At 49.6% G+C, this 13,983-nt stretch overlaps 1 protein-coding gene across 1 annotated transcript in view; it reads left to right on the forward strand.

Annotated features, from left to right (window-relative positions):
• The first annotated feature begins 1,191 nt into the window (after positions 1–1,191).
• The window catches only part of TRIM71 (tripartite motif containing 71), a 66,991-nt gene continuing 54,199 nt past the window's right edge, over positions 1,192–13,983 (forward strand). The window contains exon 1 of the mRNA XM_070777313.1: positions 1,192–2,232. Coding sequence (XP_070633414.1) covers positions 1,357–2,232 — 876 coding nt within the window. The 5' untranslated portion in view covers positions 1,192–1,356. The remainder of the gene's footprint in view (positions 2,233–13,983) is intronic.

The raw sequence follows: 13,983 nt of genomic DNA on the forward strand, positions 1-13,983 counted from the left end.
CCAGGCGGTCAGGGCGCACAGCGCGAGCCAAGCCCGGTAGGCGCAACGCTGCCGGGGCCACCCGTCTCTCTCGGCGACTCGTTTTCAGAAAGAAGATGACGCGGGCGCGGGCCGGCGGCGTTGACCACGCGGCTCCTGATCTCACCGCGCTGGGCCGTTGCCGGTTCCACTGATTCCGGCGCGCCTCGGTGGTGGTTCCGTCCTCGCGGCTCGGGATCGGAGGGGGGGACCAAGGCGAGGGCGAAATGGCCCGATGACAAAGGAAATGTGATCCCCCTTCGCTGCCAAGGTTTCAGAGAGGACGGACGCGAGGAGGAGGAGGGGCGCGGGGCGCGCGCAGAGCTCGGATAGCATTGCACGACGGCTCGCGCGGAGCAGGCAGCGGGTACATCTAATATCTTCCTGCCGATGAATAATTCACGACGGCCCTCGGGGACCTGCGGCCCCGCGCAGCGGCGCGGCTAAACCGGAGGAGAAGGAGCGCGTGGGAGGCGCCCAGGCCCTACAAGGCCGGGGCAAGAGGGCCCCGGGCCGCGTGGGGCGCGCGTGCGTGTTAAGCGCCGGCAGCTCCGCGGGGCTCGGCGGGCGCGCGGGAGACTCCAGGCGCGTGGGGCGCGCGTGCGTACTACCCGCGTGCGGCCGCGGCGGGCCCCACTATCTGCAGCTGCGGCGGGGCTCACCGCCCTTGCAGAGAGGCCGCGCCCGGCCGTGCGCAAGCCCGGAGCGCAGCACGCCGGGCCACCCAGGAGCCCCTGGCCGCCGCGTCATGCGGTGGGGCGGCTGGCATCGCGCGGGGGGACAAGGGCTCGGCGTCGCGCCGCTCCCGCCTTTACTAGTTTGGGGAGCCTTCCTGTCCCAAGAAGAGACTAAATCCATTTAAAGAAAAGCCCACGCACGATATACTCGTCGAACCAAATTCTGCCACTCAAGCCGGGACTGGGATTGCACAGCGGACTTAACTTGGGGGTGGGGGACAATTCCCCTCGGCTGGCGAGAAGCTAAGCTGCAGCTGCTCCAGGAGTCCTCTGACCTCCCTGCCCCCGCTCGCCCCTCGCGTGTCGGGACTTGTTCCGGCGCTCCCGCCTCGGAAGGCGCACGGCTCCCGCGTCCTCCTCCGGGAGAAATCCTTGTCGCCTCTGGAAAGTGGCATTTAATGCCCGCTGCGTCGCGGGTGGCAGTGCGCGGGCCGGACGCGGCGAGGCCGAGCCGGCCGCGCCGCTCTGGTGCCGGCTCCCGTGCGTAGGCCTAATCGATGCCTTTTTTCTGAGTGAGTCGGCGGCTCCCCCACCCACCTCGTCGGCGCTCTCCTCCTCCTCTTCCTCTCTGGTCTCCTCCCTCCTCCGGGCCTGGTTGCAAATGGCTTCGTTCCCTGAGACCGACTTCCAGATCTGCCTGCTGTGCAAGGAGATGTGCGGCTCGCCGGCGCCGCTCTCCTCCAACTCGTCGGCGTCGTCGTCATCCTCGCAGACGTCCACGTCGTCGGGGGGCGGCGGCGGGGGCCCTGGGGCCGCGGCGCGCCGCCTGCACGTCCTGCCCTGCCTGCACGCCTTCTGCCGCCCGTGCCTCGAGGCGCACCGGCTGCCGGCGGCGGGCGGCGGCGGCGGCGCGCCGGGAGAGCCGCTCAAGCTGCGCTGCCCCGTGTGCGACCAGAAGGTCGTTCTGGCCGAGGCGGCGGGCATGGACGCACTGCCCTCGTCCGCCTTCCTGCTCAGCAACCTGCTCGACGCCGTGGTGGCCACGGCCGACGAGCCGCCGCCGAAGAACGGGCGGGCCGGCGCCGCAGCGGGCGCGGGCGGCCACGGCAGCAACCATCGGCACCACGCGCACCACGCGCACCCGCGCGCGGCCGCCTCGGCGCCGCCGCCGCCGCTCCCTCCCGCGCCGCCGCCGCCTGCGCCGCCGCGCTCGGCGCCTGGCGGCCCCGCAGGCTCCCCGTCGGCGCTGCTGCTGCGCCGGCCCCATGGCTGCAGCTCCTGCGACGAGGGCAACGCGGCCTCGTCGCGTTGCCTCGACTGCCAGGAGCACCTGTGCGACAACTGCGTCCGCGCGCACCAGCGCGTGCGCCTCACCAAGGACCACTACATCGAACGCGGCCCGCCAGGTCCCGCTGCAGCCGCTGCTGCGGCGGCGGCGCAACAGCTCGGGCTCGGGCCGCCCTTCCCAGGCGCTCCCTTCTCCCTCCTCTCCGTCTTCCCGGAGCGCCTCGGCTTCTGCCAGCACCACGACGACGAGGTGAGTGTGGGGACCGCTCCCGCGGGGGACTGAGGCCCGGCGACTTGGGCAGCGGGTCTGGGCCCCAGGGGAGCTGCGGGGGTGTTCGCAGGGGTCTCCGGGCAGGTCCCCGACTGAAGGAGAGAGTCTTCTCCCCCTTCCGGATTTTTACATTTTCCTTTTTGACTACGTGGCAGTCAACTGCCATGGAGCCGACGACCCTGTGTGTGCGGAGAAGAGCTGGCTTCTGTGTGCTGGCCACAGAGGGTCCCAGACGCGAACTTCCCCTCCTCCCGCTTCCATATCTAATTTTCTGGCTGGCCAAACGTGGTAATCGCTGTCTCCAGTATAGGCAGGAGCTGGGGTAACACAGATGTTTGACTGTGTAGACCTGGCCTCCGTGGCCGAGGGGACGTCCCTACTCTGCTCCCCCAGACAGCTCCCGAGGTTGGAGATACCCCCGCTCTTTAGAGACTTTGGTTTCCTCATTTCTGTTTGACAAAACGGGCAGGCTATTGTTTTAAGTAAGGCACGGGATGGAGGCGTGTGTGTGTGTGCGTGCGTAGATGTGGTCTTGTGGGGGTACACTAGAGGCCTCCTGGCATACTGAGGGCTCCTGTTTAGGTTTTTCCCCCACTTTAGTTTTGTTTGTTTAAAGTTCCTCGATGGTTGCTTTTAAGTAAGGCATTGGCCAGGAGTTAGGGGATCGAGTGGGTGAGTGTGGGGTACACGTGCCCGAAATGCCCTGGTTTTCCACGTGCGCGATCAGGAGGGCGGACTATACTTGTATTTGGGATACCTCCTTGTGTGGGATAAGCGGGCAGTTGCGGATCTGTGAGGGCCTTGGGTCTCCACCTCCCGAGGTTCCGTTTCCGTAACGTGGAGAAAAAGCGCGTTCTGGCCCCTGAACCTCCCTTGTGTGGACATGAGCCTCGTGGGCCACCGCTGCGCCCGGAGCTGCGCGTTGGGGCGGGGGGCGGGGGGGGTACCTTGCTGCTTGCCCTCACCCAGCTGGAAGTCCTCGGGCTGCCCTCGCCTGCCCCGGCTTCGGTCTCTCCGGGAACCGGTTTCCCAGGTTGGGAGGTGTCCCCACCCCGTTCAGCCTGTGGCTCGACTGCCCCTGGGGAACAAGCCGATCCCGGCTGTACGCGGCTCGAACCGGGCACGTAGAGCCCGCGGGCTGAAGGGCAGCCTTTGGGCTCACTTGGCTCTTGGCTGTTGGTGGAATAAACCTTTCTTGTATATTTTTCACCTCGTGTACCACTTTAAAGTTATTGGAGCCCATGAGTGGAAGGGGCCGAACGTTTTGAGGCTCAGCCTCTGCTGAGAGGGTCGGTGCCTTGATGGGATCTACCTGTAGTCCCTCGGGGAGACGTGATGCTAGACTCGCCTTGCAGGGGAATAGGAGTCCTTGTGGGAGTCGCCGCCTGCGAGGTGGGGTGGGCGTGCTGGCTGCGAGCGCGGCTGAGGCTTGCCCCGCGCAGCCTTTTCCACTTCTAACCTGTTATTTGGGGAGGAGGGCGGAGCTATTGCTTGCTGGCCTTAAGCCGGCTTCTTCTATTGGAAAAAAGTTGAAATTCTAATCTACTTCTTGTGGATCCCTCATTTTCAAAGTTTCTTTCTGGGTACGAAGCCTAGGCGGGCCGTTATTCTTTGCCTTCCTTTTTTAAAGCTTTGAATGGACTCTTCTGAAAGTTTTCCCACATTCAGGGCTGAATGTTTCTAGCAGATTCTTTCAAAAAATGGATTGAGGTAAAAGAGATCTGAATCCCAATCTCGGGAATGGAAAGAGGGAACCAACTCACTGGGAAGTTTAGTGTCAACGGGGAGGAGGCGGGAGAGGGCGCCTCGAATCCGCCCCCGTTTCCCTCCTGGCAGGGGCGTAGATGGAACCCTCCCTCTCAGCAGTTGAGTTTAAATGTCAGGTTTTATTTATATTCCCAGTTAAAGATCCGTATACGTTTTATTTGGGTTAAAACAGTACATGCTCAGTGTTGCCAGACTTGTAAAAGGTTTATATACTTTTCAAATTATAAAACCATTCAAATAGTATGGGAGTGTGTGAAGTGAGCGGTGTTCCCCTCACCCTGGGAGGTACCTGGATGCCCTGAACATTTCTATTTTTTAACGTGTGCAGTTCTGATGAAGTTGTTGGGCAGAGGCATTAAGATACTACACTGTTAGACCAACTAACCTTTAAAAACACGAAATTTTCTCAGTTTTGAGCAAACTCTACTCCCCCTGCCCCCCTGTTGGTTTTAAAGAAGAAAACTTGGAAATTAATTTTTAGACCTTTTTAATATTTCCTGGGTTTGGAATGTTACCGAATTTAAGTTTAAAGGGACAGACCAGGGCTGTGAATGGGAAAGTCAGATGTTCAGAGGAAAAGCACCTGGTTCACCCAGGGGGTCCCAGCCCTGGCCTAAATTCTTTCTCTCCTTCCAAGGGAGTGATCTTTAATAGTTTTGGAATGATGTGCCTTCAGAAAGCCCCTTTTCCGATTGGGAAAAGAGCCTGAGGTCACTATGGAAGATGACCGCCTTGTCCTCTGATAGTGATGAAAGGAATGCCTAAATCCGTGTGATTTTCAATGGGTACAGTCTGCTTCGATTTTTGAAATGTGCTGTTCTGAGTTGCTCCGGTGTCAACAGGCTCTATGAAATAATTCAGCTTGCCCTTGTCTTATGGTGACTGATGCCACCTGACCTTGGGCAAGGGGACCCCCATGCCTGGCTCTTCCCCTTTAATTTTAGGGAGAGTGCGTCCAACAGTTGGCATCGAGGAGGGTAGCCGGTCGGGTCTCTTCCCCCAAACTGCGTTCCTTAAGCATCCCCGCTAGCGTGACAAGATGGTTCTCTGAGCGTTGGTTTAAAACATTAACCGGAAAACTAAAAGAAGGGAGCTGGGTTTTCCAACGGAATGAAGGTTGCTTCCTCCTACTCTGTATTTGGTCCAGGCAAGAAACGAGAGTTTGGGTTTTTTGCCTCGGTGGCGGTCAGTCCAAAAGGCCTGCTGGCGGGCGGCCTGGCTGGGAATCGAGCGGGGGGTGGGTAGTCGGCGCCCCGGGACCCGCTGGCCGCGCGCCTCCCACGGGGCCTGGGAGTGGCGGGCGGAGGCGGCTCGACCAGTCCGGAGCCGGTCTCCGCCAGCCGTACGCGGCGGGCCCGAGACAGGGTCGGCAGGCATCTGCGGGGAGAACTGGGGCGCAGATCTGGACCGGAGCGCGCGGCTCCCGTCGTCACGAGGTGCCCTTAAATGTTGTGTTGCTTGCACGTGGGAAGCAAGCTCTTCCTTGGCTGCCTCGGAGGCGACACTGGGAGCAGAAAGGGTGTGTGTGTGTTCAGGGCCGGGCGGCAGCGCTCTGTAAATGGGAGAAGCTGAGTGGGGTCTGAGCCTGTTCCGGTCCCCGGAAAGGCCCTGTCACTTGGGAGTAGGGCAGGGGTGACCTAGTTGCCATCTTGAGCTGAGGGTTTCTTTGTAGACCCCGAAGATGGCAATGTTGGTTCCCAGTTAGGAAGGTGGGAGTGGGGGTGGATTTTCCTGAGTTTGCTGAATGGAAAGTGGGATGAAGGGACTAATGCAGTTTATTTCTGTGTGTGTGTGTATGTAACAAACTCCCTGGAAGATAGGTTCTAGAATTCCAATTCAATATGATCCTAAATGTTGACCCCAAATATTGAGGAAACCACTCTCCAAAAATCAGCTCCAAACAACCTGGAGGAAGAAGGTTTGCTGCCTAAAATAATTGATTGTGGAATGTACTCTTGTATCTTATTTTGAATAAGTTCCTATGAATGGCGACTTTACCCGAATTGGCATCAATATATTTTATTCTGTATTTGCAGAGGCTAAGTTTTCTCAGGCATGCATCCCTTTGTGTTTTAAAATTATGTGTGTGCCTTGTAAATTGTAAAATTTATAGTAAGAGGTTTTTTTGTTTAAGGACAAGAGTAAAAAATGAGTAAAAATGTGCATTCTAGTTGTTTCTGCTCTGCATCCTCTACCAGTTCGATAGGACTTGGTAGATGTATGTCTACTTAGCACACACATCTCACCTATTTACCGGAAAATCAGACCTTCCATACCTTGGAAATAGTTGGAAGGTTCCTGCTTTGAATCCAGTTCAGCAGGTGGATATTTGTAGATTGAAATCTGTTGAATTATGAAAATGTTTGAGGAAAACCTCCGGGAGAGAAATGTTCACTATTGACTTGTCAGTATGTTAATTTTGAATATAATCTCTACACTGTGAACTTTAAAAAAATATTCACATGTGATTGGAGGAATGTGCCTGGTCTTCCATAAACTGCACAAAGATGAGTTTCACCAACATGGCTCCCAGGCAAGTGGCTAGTTTGGCAAGCTGTGCTGGTAAGGTTGCCTCACAGGCACAGCCGAGAGTCAGAAAGGATGCTGGTGATCCTGAGGCTGTTGTGGAATAAGTGCTGTCTCTGGAGACTTAGGACCAATTTTTCTTGTTAGGGAGTAAACACTAGTTTGAGAGTTGCATAGACTTAGTTTTGGTCTACAGGATCTTTATTTCCAATGCTAGGAATATATATTTTGCAAACAAGGAAAATATTTTAGGAAGAAAATGGGTACTTTCAGTTCGTTTGATAGCACTATACGTTCTTTATGATTCAGTGTTTACAAGTTAAATAGTTGTAGGACTAAAGCAGTCTGAAAGTGTTTAAAGACTGAGTAAAATTGCCTTTTTCCATCCCAGCTTTCCTTCCCATTTTAGCTACTTATAAATGCTAATTCCAGGGAGTCCTTTTCAGATTTCAGGGCACTAAAACCAACATTAAAATGTAGAGTTTCCTAATTTCTCTGCACATGTAAAATTTTGAGCACAACTGTTTTGCTTCTTATGTTTTCATTAAAAAAAAAAAAAAAAACAAACAACCAACTTCGCATATGTAGAAAGGGAGTTAGCTTTGGAGGAAGCCATAAATGAGGTGAAATGGTTCAAATTCTTTTGTTGTTGAAGTAGTTTGCCAGGAGAAGAAAGAGTTTATAAACTTTTTCTGCTTATGAAGACTTTTAACTTACTTGATAATTCTATATAGCTCTCACATTTAACCCCCTCCAAATTTTATTTCCTTTGGGGCTTACTGAAGTCACATGGGTTGCTTATTCTCACCAGTTCTCTCACAGGGCAAGGTTTATTTCAGATGTATTCATTCTTAGGGAATAAAGGACCAATTCGATGTCATTCTTCATGACACTTGAACGAAAGATTGAGAAGAATTCTACCACTCAGACGGTTTCCTCCTGCCTTTCCCCATAACACTAACAAAGAGTTCAGGGCTTGACTCACTGAGGCTGTTTGTGCCACCTCTGTTGTTTTGGAAGGGAGGGAAAAGGTACTGATAAGAATTACAGTCGCCCAAAGGGAGCAAGATGCCACCCTCGCAGCCCACTCTGTTCTGGCTTCCCTTGAGCTTTCAAGTTTTGTGACTTGGAGGAGGAAGCCTGAGCCATCTTTCCTCTTCAGCTGATGCGACCTCCCGCTTCTTCAGTCCTAAATTATTCTCCTCCCTTTGAGGTTTTGTCTGTATCCACAAACCTAGTTGACTGAAACCAGATTGACTGTTTTGATTGACAAGGCTCTGACTTGTTAACAGAAAAATTGGGAGGGGTGTGGGGGGTTGAGCGTAGGCAATTTACATCTGAAACTTTGGCTTAAACCCTATTCCAGCGTAATTCTTTGCCTCCTCAGAGGGCATCTTCCACTTCCTTCGTGTTTTACTTTGCTTGCGGTTGGCTTTGAAGGTAGGGTGGAATGAAACAGGGGAAGACCCCTAACTCCTGGCTTTCATCTCCCACTCAAAACCAGCTGAAATTTGGGGAGATTCTGGTTTAATCTGAAGCTATCAGACCAATGTTTTGTTTTGTCCTCTTTTATGTAGATTTTTCTTACCTGAGTGTCAGTTCCTACCAAGTGAGTCCTGTTTTTAGTACATCTGTATAATGATCCCAGTTTAAGGATCAGTAGACATGAGAAATTAGTAATTTGTTCAAAAACAATATTCCACACAGTTGCCCTAAGGAAGTGGTGGTCTTTTTTTTTTTTTTTTAATTAAGTTTTTATTGAAGGATAATTGCTTTGCAGAAGGAAGTGGTATTCTTTAGTGATACTGCTTTCAGTAATATACAGACTACAAGTTGAAGTTGTAAATATTGGGAAGAGGAGTCCTGATCATGAATAAGGGCATAATTTATTTAAAAATTTTTTTTGGCTACACCAGGGGGCATGTGGTATCTTAGTTCCCCAACCAGGTATCAAACCCACGCTCCCTGCAGTGGAAGTGCGGGAGTCTTAACCCCTGGACTGCCAGGGCTAAATTCTTGACTGTGATTGCTTATCTGACAAACTTGTGCAAATTGCACATTCTGCCGACATTAATGGGACTTGCATGAAGCAGAGCAGTGTGCATGAGACAATGAAGTGGATCAGGTCAGTTGTGTAGACTAGGGGCTCCCTTCCTGGCTCCCACACCCTATGAATTTTGAGGGTCCCTGAGTTGGTTTTGAGCCTCTGTCAAAGGTCAGCAACTGTATCCTTTAGTTGTCACTCCTGAAAAGTTCAGTCAGCCGTTTCCTTCCATCTAGCCTTAACTGTTCACAATTGAAGATGTGTGTGTGTGTGTTTTCTTTTCTTGAAATGACAATAGGTTTTTGCAAACTTCTTTCATATCTTTGACCAACTGACATAATTCTAAAGGTGTTCTTCTAAGAAAAAGTCTGGACACGGAGATTTTGCTGCACATGGATCTGATAGAACATCTTCAGCACAGGTGTTTAAAAAAACCAGAATGGTGAAGAGGTGGCATCAGCAGTCATGATTACGGTGTGTTTGGGCAGACCACATTGAAGATTTTGGTCTGTATCCTCTACCTCTCTTTAAGATAAGTGTCAGAGGAAGATCTTTTTCTGAGCATCATCTCTAGGCTTGTACTGGATAAGTGCTGAGCAGAAAAGTGGATATAGTAGAGGACATTTTGGTATAGTTGGAAAAATGTTTTTTTTAGGTTTATTTTTACTTAACCACTCTTAGACAATGTGGTTTTGAGATTTCTTGTGCTACCTTAGTTTTCTCATCTGTAACACTTAGCAGTGTTGTAAGCATTCCAATTAATATATTTAAAGTGTCTTATAGCACACTAGAAGGCAATTGTAAATATTTTTAAAATTATTTATTTACTTATTTGTGTTGGGTCTTAGCAGGCATGCCGATTTAGTTGCTCCCTGGCATGTGGGATCTTAGTTCCCCAACCAGGGATGGAATCTGCTTCACCTGCCTTGGTAAGCCAGATTCTTAACCACTGGACCACCAGGGAAGTCCCTGTAAACATTGTTTTTAATTTTTTTAATTGATGTGTAGTTCATTTATAATATTATTAATTTTGTTAAATAGCAAAGTAATTCAGTTAATACATATATACATTATTCCTTTTTTTAGTATTTGTTTTCCATTATGGTTTATCATAGGATACTGAATAATGGTTCCCTGTGCTGTACAGTAAGAGGACCTTGCTGTTTGTAATTAATAAGCTGTTGAGTTTTGAAGCAGACTCCTCACCCCATCCTTTTGCCTCCAAAGAGGATGCTGTAGAAGAAAACTGTTTGCCGGTGTTGGAAACTGGCTTCTGTCAGTTTACTCTGGTCTAATTGGAAAGATGCAGTGATTCTTTCAAGTAATGGAAGGTAAACTGGAGAGACATGCATAAACTTCATTTCACTCTAGAAAAACTAGCCCTCAACTTTAACTTCTGGTCTAGACCGTCTTTGGGTTACAGGGCTCCCTGAGCCCAGTGGAAAGATGGGCACAAGTGTCTTTACAGGCTACATCAATGCTTGTGGCTTTTTTATTTTTGGTGGAAGGCCAGTGTTTGTGTTTACATTTTATATGATGTGTTGAGAATCATTAATCTTTAAAGTCTTGATTTTTGGGGGGACCGTGGCATTTCAAGGAAAGAGATCAACTTGCTCAAGGGAACAGTTTGATTTCATAGACTGGAATATTTTATAAGCTCTAATTTCACGGTGTTATCAGTTGCGTGTTTAGGTGTTCCCGAAGAGGAAACTTCAGTTATCACAAGAAAGGCCTTAAATCATTATAGAAAAACTGCTGCTTTACAAATGGGGAGACAGGCTGGGGTGGTGAAGTGACTTTAGCAGGAACTTGCCTGGTCCAGCACTCTGCTCTGCTAATTTATGTACAGTATTTGGCAAATATATTATTATGTCTTAAAATATTTCTGTATTTATGTGGCTGCACTGCGTCTTAGCAGCGGCATAGGAACTCTTAGTTGCAGTGTGTGTAACTTAGTTCCCTGACCAGGGGTGGAACCTGGACTCTGCATTGGGAGTGCAGTCTTAGCCAGGGAAGTCCGGAATTATATTTTTGAAACTAGTCCTTAAAAGTCTGAAATTTAATGCTAAATTTATTGTTTGAATCTTTAGCTTCTTGTGTTTTATTTTGGTTTTGGTCTTTTTTTTTTTTTTTTTTAATAAGGAGAAAATTAGACATACATGTAATTTACAGCTGGAGCCTTCCTGGGCTCAGTGGTAAAGATGCCAGCTGCCAGTGCAGGAAACACGGGTTCAGTCTCTGAGTTAAAAAGATCCCCTGGAGAAGGAAAGGGCAACCCACTCCAGTATTCTTGCCTGGAGAACTCCATGGACAGAGGAGCCTGGTGGGCTACAGTCCATGGGATCACAAGGAGTCAAACACGACTTTGTGACTGAGAATGCACGCACAGGTACAGCTTGGCAAAAGCAAGTGTGACCGTTGTTGCTGTGACTGCCTCTCCTTCTAGGGTTAATGTGTTGTCAGAGCAGTAATTTAGCAAGGAAGAGGCCTTGAGTTTAATCTCTTGAAATGATGCATAAGTCTCATAGGAGGTCTCTCAGTATCGAAGTGAGAAGGATGCTTCCTCTGCCAACCACCTCTAACACAGGCTCACCCTGAGGCCTCAGCACGTCAGAGCAAATATTCTAACACCAGTGGGTTTGGGGCTTTTATGCCAGATCTGGCCTTGGTTGATGTTGGTGGCCTTAAGGACCAAATTGAGAAAGATGATTTCTGGATTGCTGGTTCCCAGTGGTGATGGAAAATGGTGGTGCTGCCTTTATTTTCTTATCAGAAACAAAGGAGACTTCTTTTTCAAGCCACGGAATGGGAAGATGCTTGTAGCTTCTTGGTAAGAAGACCTGGGCTCACAGCCCAGTGTCACCCTGAAGTAACTGAGACCTTGGACAAGTCACTTATCCTTGATTTCTGATCTTTCAGATGGAAATGGTTGAAGTAGTTTTTGAGAACTTTATGGAGGGAAGTTATGATTTACATGAAGATGCTTTGAAGAAGGAGCTAGAAAAAATGTTTTCAGTATCGTGAAAAAAATTTGGCTTCAACGTTTCCTGCAAGTTGCAGTCAAACGGGTAAAATTCCTTCTTCATGAAATTAAATAAGCTGCTTATCTTTCTTAAAAAATGTTTTCTGGTTGATGGCCAAATGATATTTGATACCATGAAATAATTGGGGCAGTTCCTTATTGCTGACAGAGGACTTGATGTGTTAGGATTTGTCATCAAAACACTTGGATGTCTGCTGCTTAGAATTGTGCTCTTTGCCAACCTCTGGTTAGTCTCGCTGGGAGGATGAAACTGGAAGAAAGTTGTTTGAATGGGGCAGAGGGATTCTTGGCTTCCTGTGTGTCTACTTTATATGTGGTTTTATTTACATTACTAGAGGAAATCTAAATGTTAAAGCAAGCTCTCATGGCCTCTGAACAGGTTCTGATAGGGAGCTGAGTTTGGGCTGAAAGACAGGAATCTAGGAGAATGATGGGATTTAGGTAGAAGATGGAAAGAAGGCAGGAGTGGTTTTTGGCTTTTAGCAGCTGCATTGGCTTGACTATAGAGTGTTTGTGATTGCGATCTTTTATCTGATTTTGCCTTTCAGCATCCCTAAGAAAGGTGTTAGGCTCCCCCTCCCCATCTTGTAAAATTGAAGTATAGTTGATTTACCGTAGTATATTAATTTCAGGTGTACAGCATAGTGATTCAGTATTTTTATAGATTATACCGTTAAAAGTTATTCCTAAATAATGAGTATGAGTTCCTCTGCTGCACAGTATATCCTTGTTGCTTGTCCATTTTATACACAGTACTCTGTCCCTCTTGATCCTATGCCCCGATCTTGCCCCTCCCCGCTGGTAACCACTAGTTTGTTTTCTGTGTCTGTGCGTGTTTCTGTTTTGCTGTTTCCTGTTTTTATTTTTTAGATTCCACAAATAAGTGATGTCATACTTTTTGTCTGACTTTTCACTAAGCATATTATATTCTCTGGGCCATTTACATTGCTGCAAGTGGCAAAGTTTCTTTTTGTGGCTGAGTAGTGTATATATCTCTTTTATCCCTTCATCTGTGGAGGGACACTTCAGTTGCTTTCTTGTCTTCGTTATGGTAAGTAGTGCTGCTGTGAACATTGGGTGCAGGTATCTTTTTGAAGTTTTAATTTTTCCAGATACCTATCCAAGAGTGAAATTACTGTAGTTTTAGAGGTCCATTCCTTTTTTTTTTCCTCCTGCCATCTGCACACCTTGCGTGATCTCCCTTCCCTGACCAGGGACCAGACTCAATAGCTGCAGTGAAAGCACTGAGCCCTAACCGCTGGACTGCCAGGGACTTCCCTTTTTAGGAGGGTGACTATTGATAAGTAGAGGAAATAGCTGAGCTTATCAGTCTGGAGCCAGAGCCACGTTTAGTTACTGTAACAGGTAATTTAACGTAAAGCGTTATTGACTGTTATTTGAGTTCTTCGTGAGTTTTTAGTTGGGAAATTGCAATGCAAGGAGAGACACTACTTGCATGCCTGGCTGGCGGGTAGCAGCTGTGGGAAGCAGCTCCCCTCCTTGGGTTGGGAGATGAGAAGAGGAAAAAGTTGGGAGTTGTTAATACTCCTGTGGGTTCCTGCGGGTCGGGTCAGCGTTAGAAACCTGGAATCAGGTGCTGCCACTGGAACGACTCGTGACGCTGGGTTAGAGAAGTCTGTTGAAGGAAGTGCACACCCAGGAAGCAGAACTCCTAGAGCAAAACCTTTCTCCCCGTCAAGTTCCCTAGTGTCGGAGTCACAGGGATGCAGCTGGCAAAGCAGAGGTGTGGCCCACTCGGGGGGTGGGTTTAAGCTAAGAAGCAGTCAGAGCTCGGTAAGCAGCACTTCGTGGAAGATGGACTCCCCCCTTGGTGCTTGATTCCATTTGAAAATTTCATGAAAACGTGGGGGAGACCCTGGGCTGAGGGGGACTAGAAGGTAGCCGGAGTTAGCAGTGCCCAGTCCCGTCTGTGTGTTCACACTCGTGCTAACCCAGCTTGCTATTTGCTAACCCAGCGTGCTAACCCAGCAGGCAGCACTCAGCCGCGCCCTGGGCTTGCTTACAGGGGGGACACAGCCTCTGTTGTTCCCAGACCTGTGTGTGTCCTCCCGTGTGTGTACGTGGTCAGGCTTTCCGTCGTGTCCGACTCTTTTTCGACCCAAAGGGCTGTAGCCCTGTTTCCTTCTCCAGAGGATCTTCCTGTCCCAGGGATTGAACCCACATCTCCTGTGGCTCTTGCATTGCAGGCTGATTCTTTACCGCTGAGCCACCTGGGAAGCCCTGTGTCCTCCGTACTTGTTTGTATAAATTACACAGTTTTAAGTAAAAATGAAATCGGTGCAGAAAATTTCTGTGTAAGCAGACCTGTATGCCTATGAACTCAGCTTTG

This window comes from Bos indicus, chromosome 22, assembly GCF_029378745.1.
Source record: "Bos indicus isolate NIAB-ARS_2022 breed Sahiwal x Tharparkar chromosome 22, NIAB-ARS_B.indTharparkar_mat_pri_1.0, whole genome shotgun sequence".
Classification (NCBI taxonomy): domain Eukaryota; kingdom Metazoa; phylum Chordata; class Mammalia; order Artiodactyla; family Bovidae; genus Bos; species Bos indicus.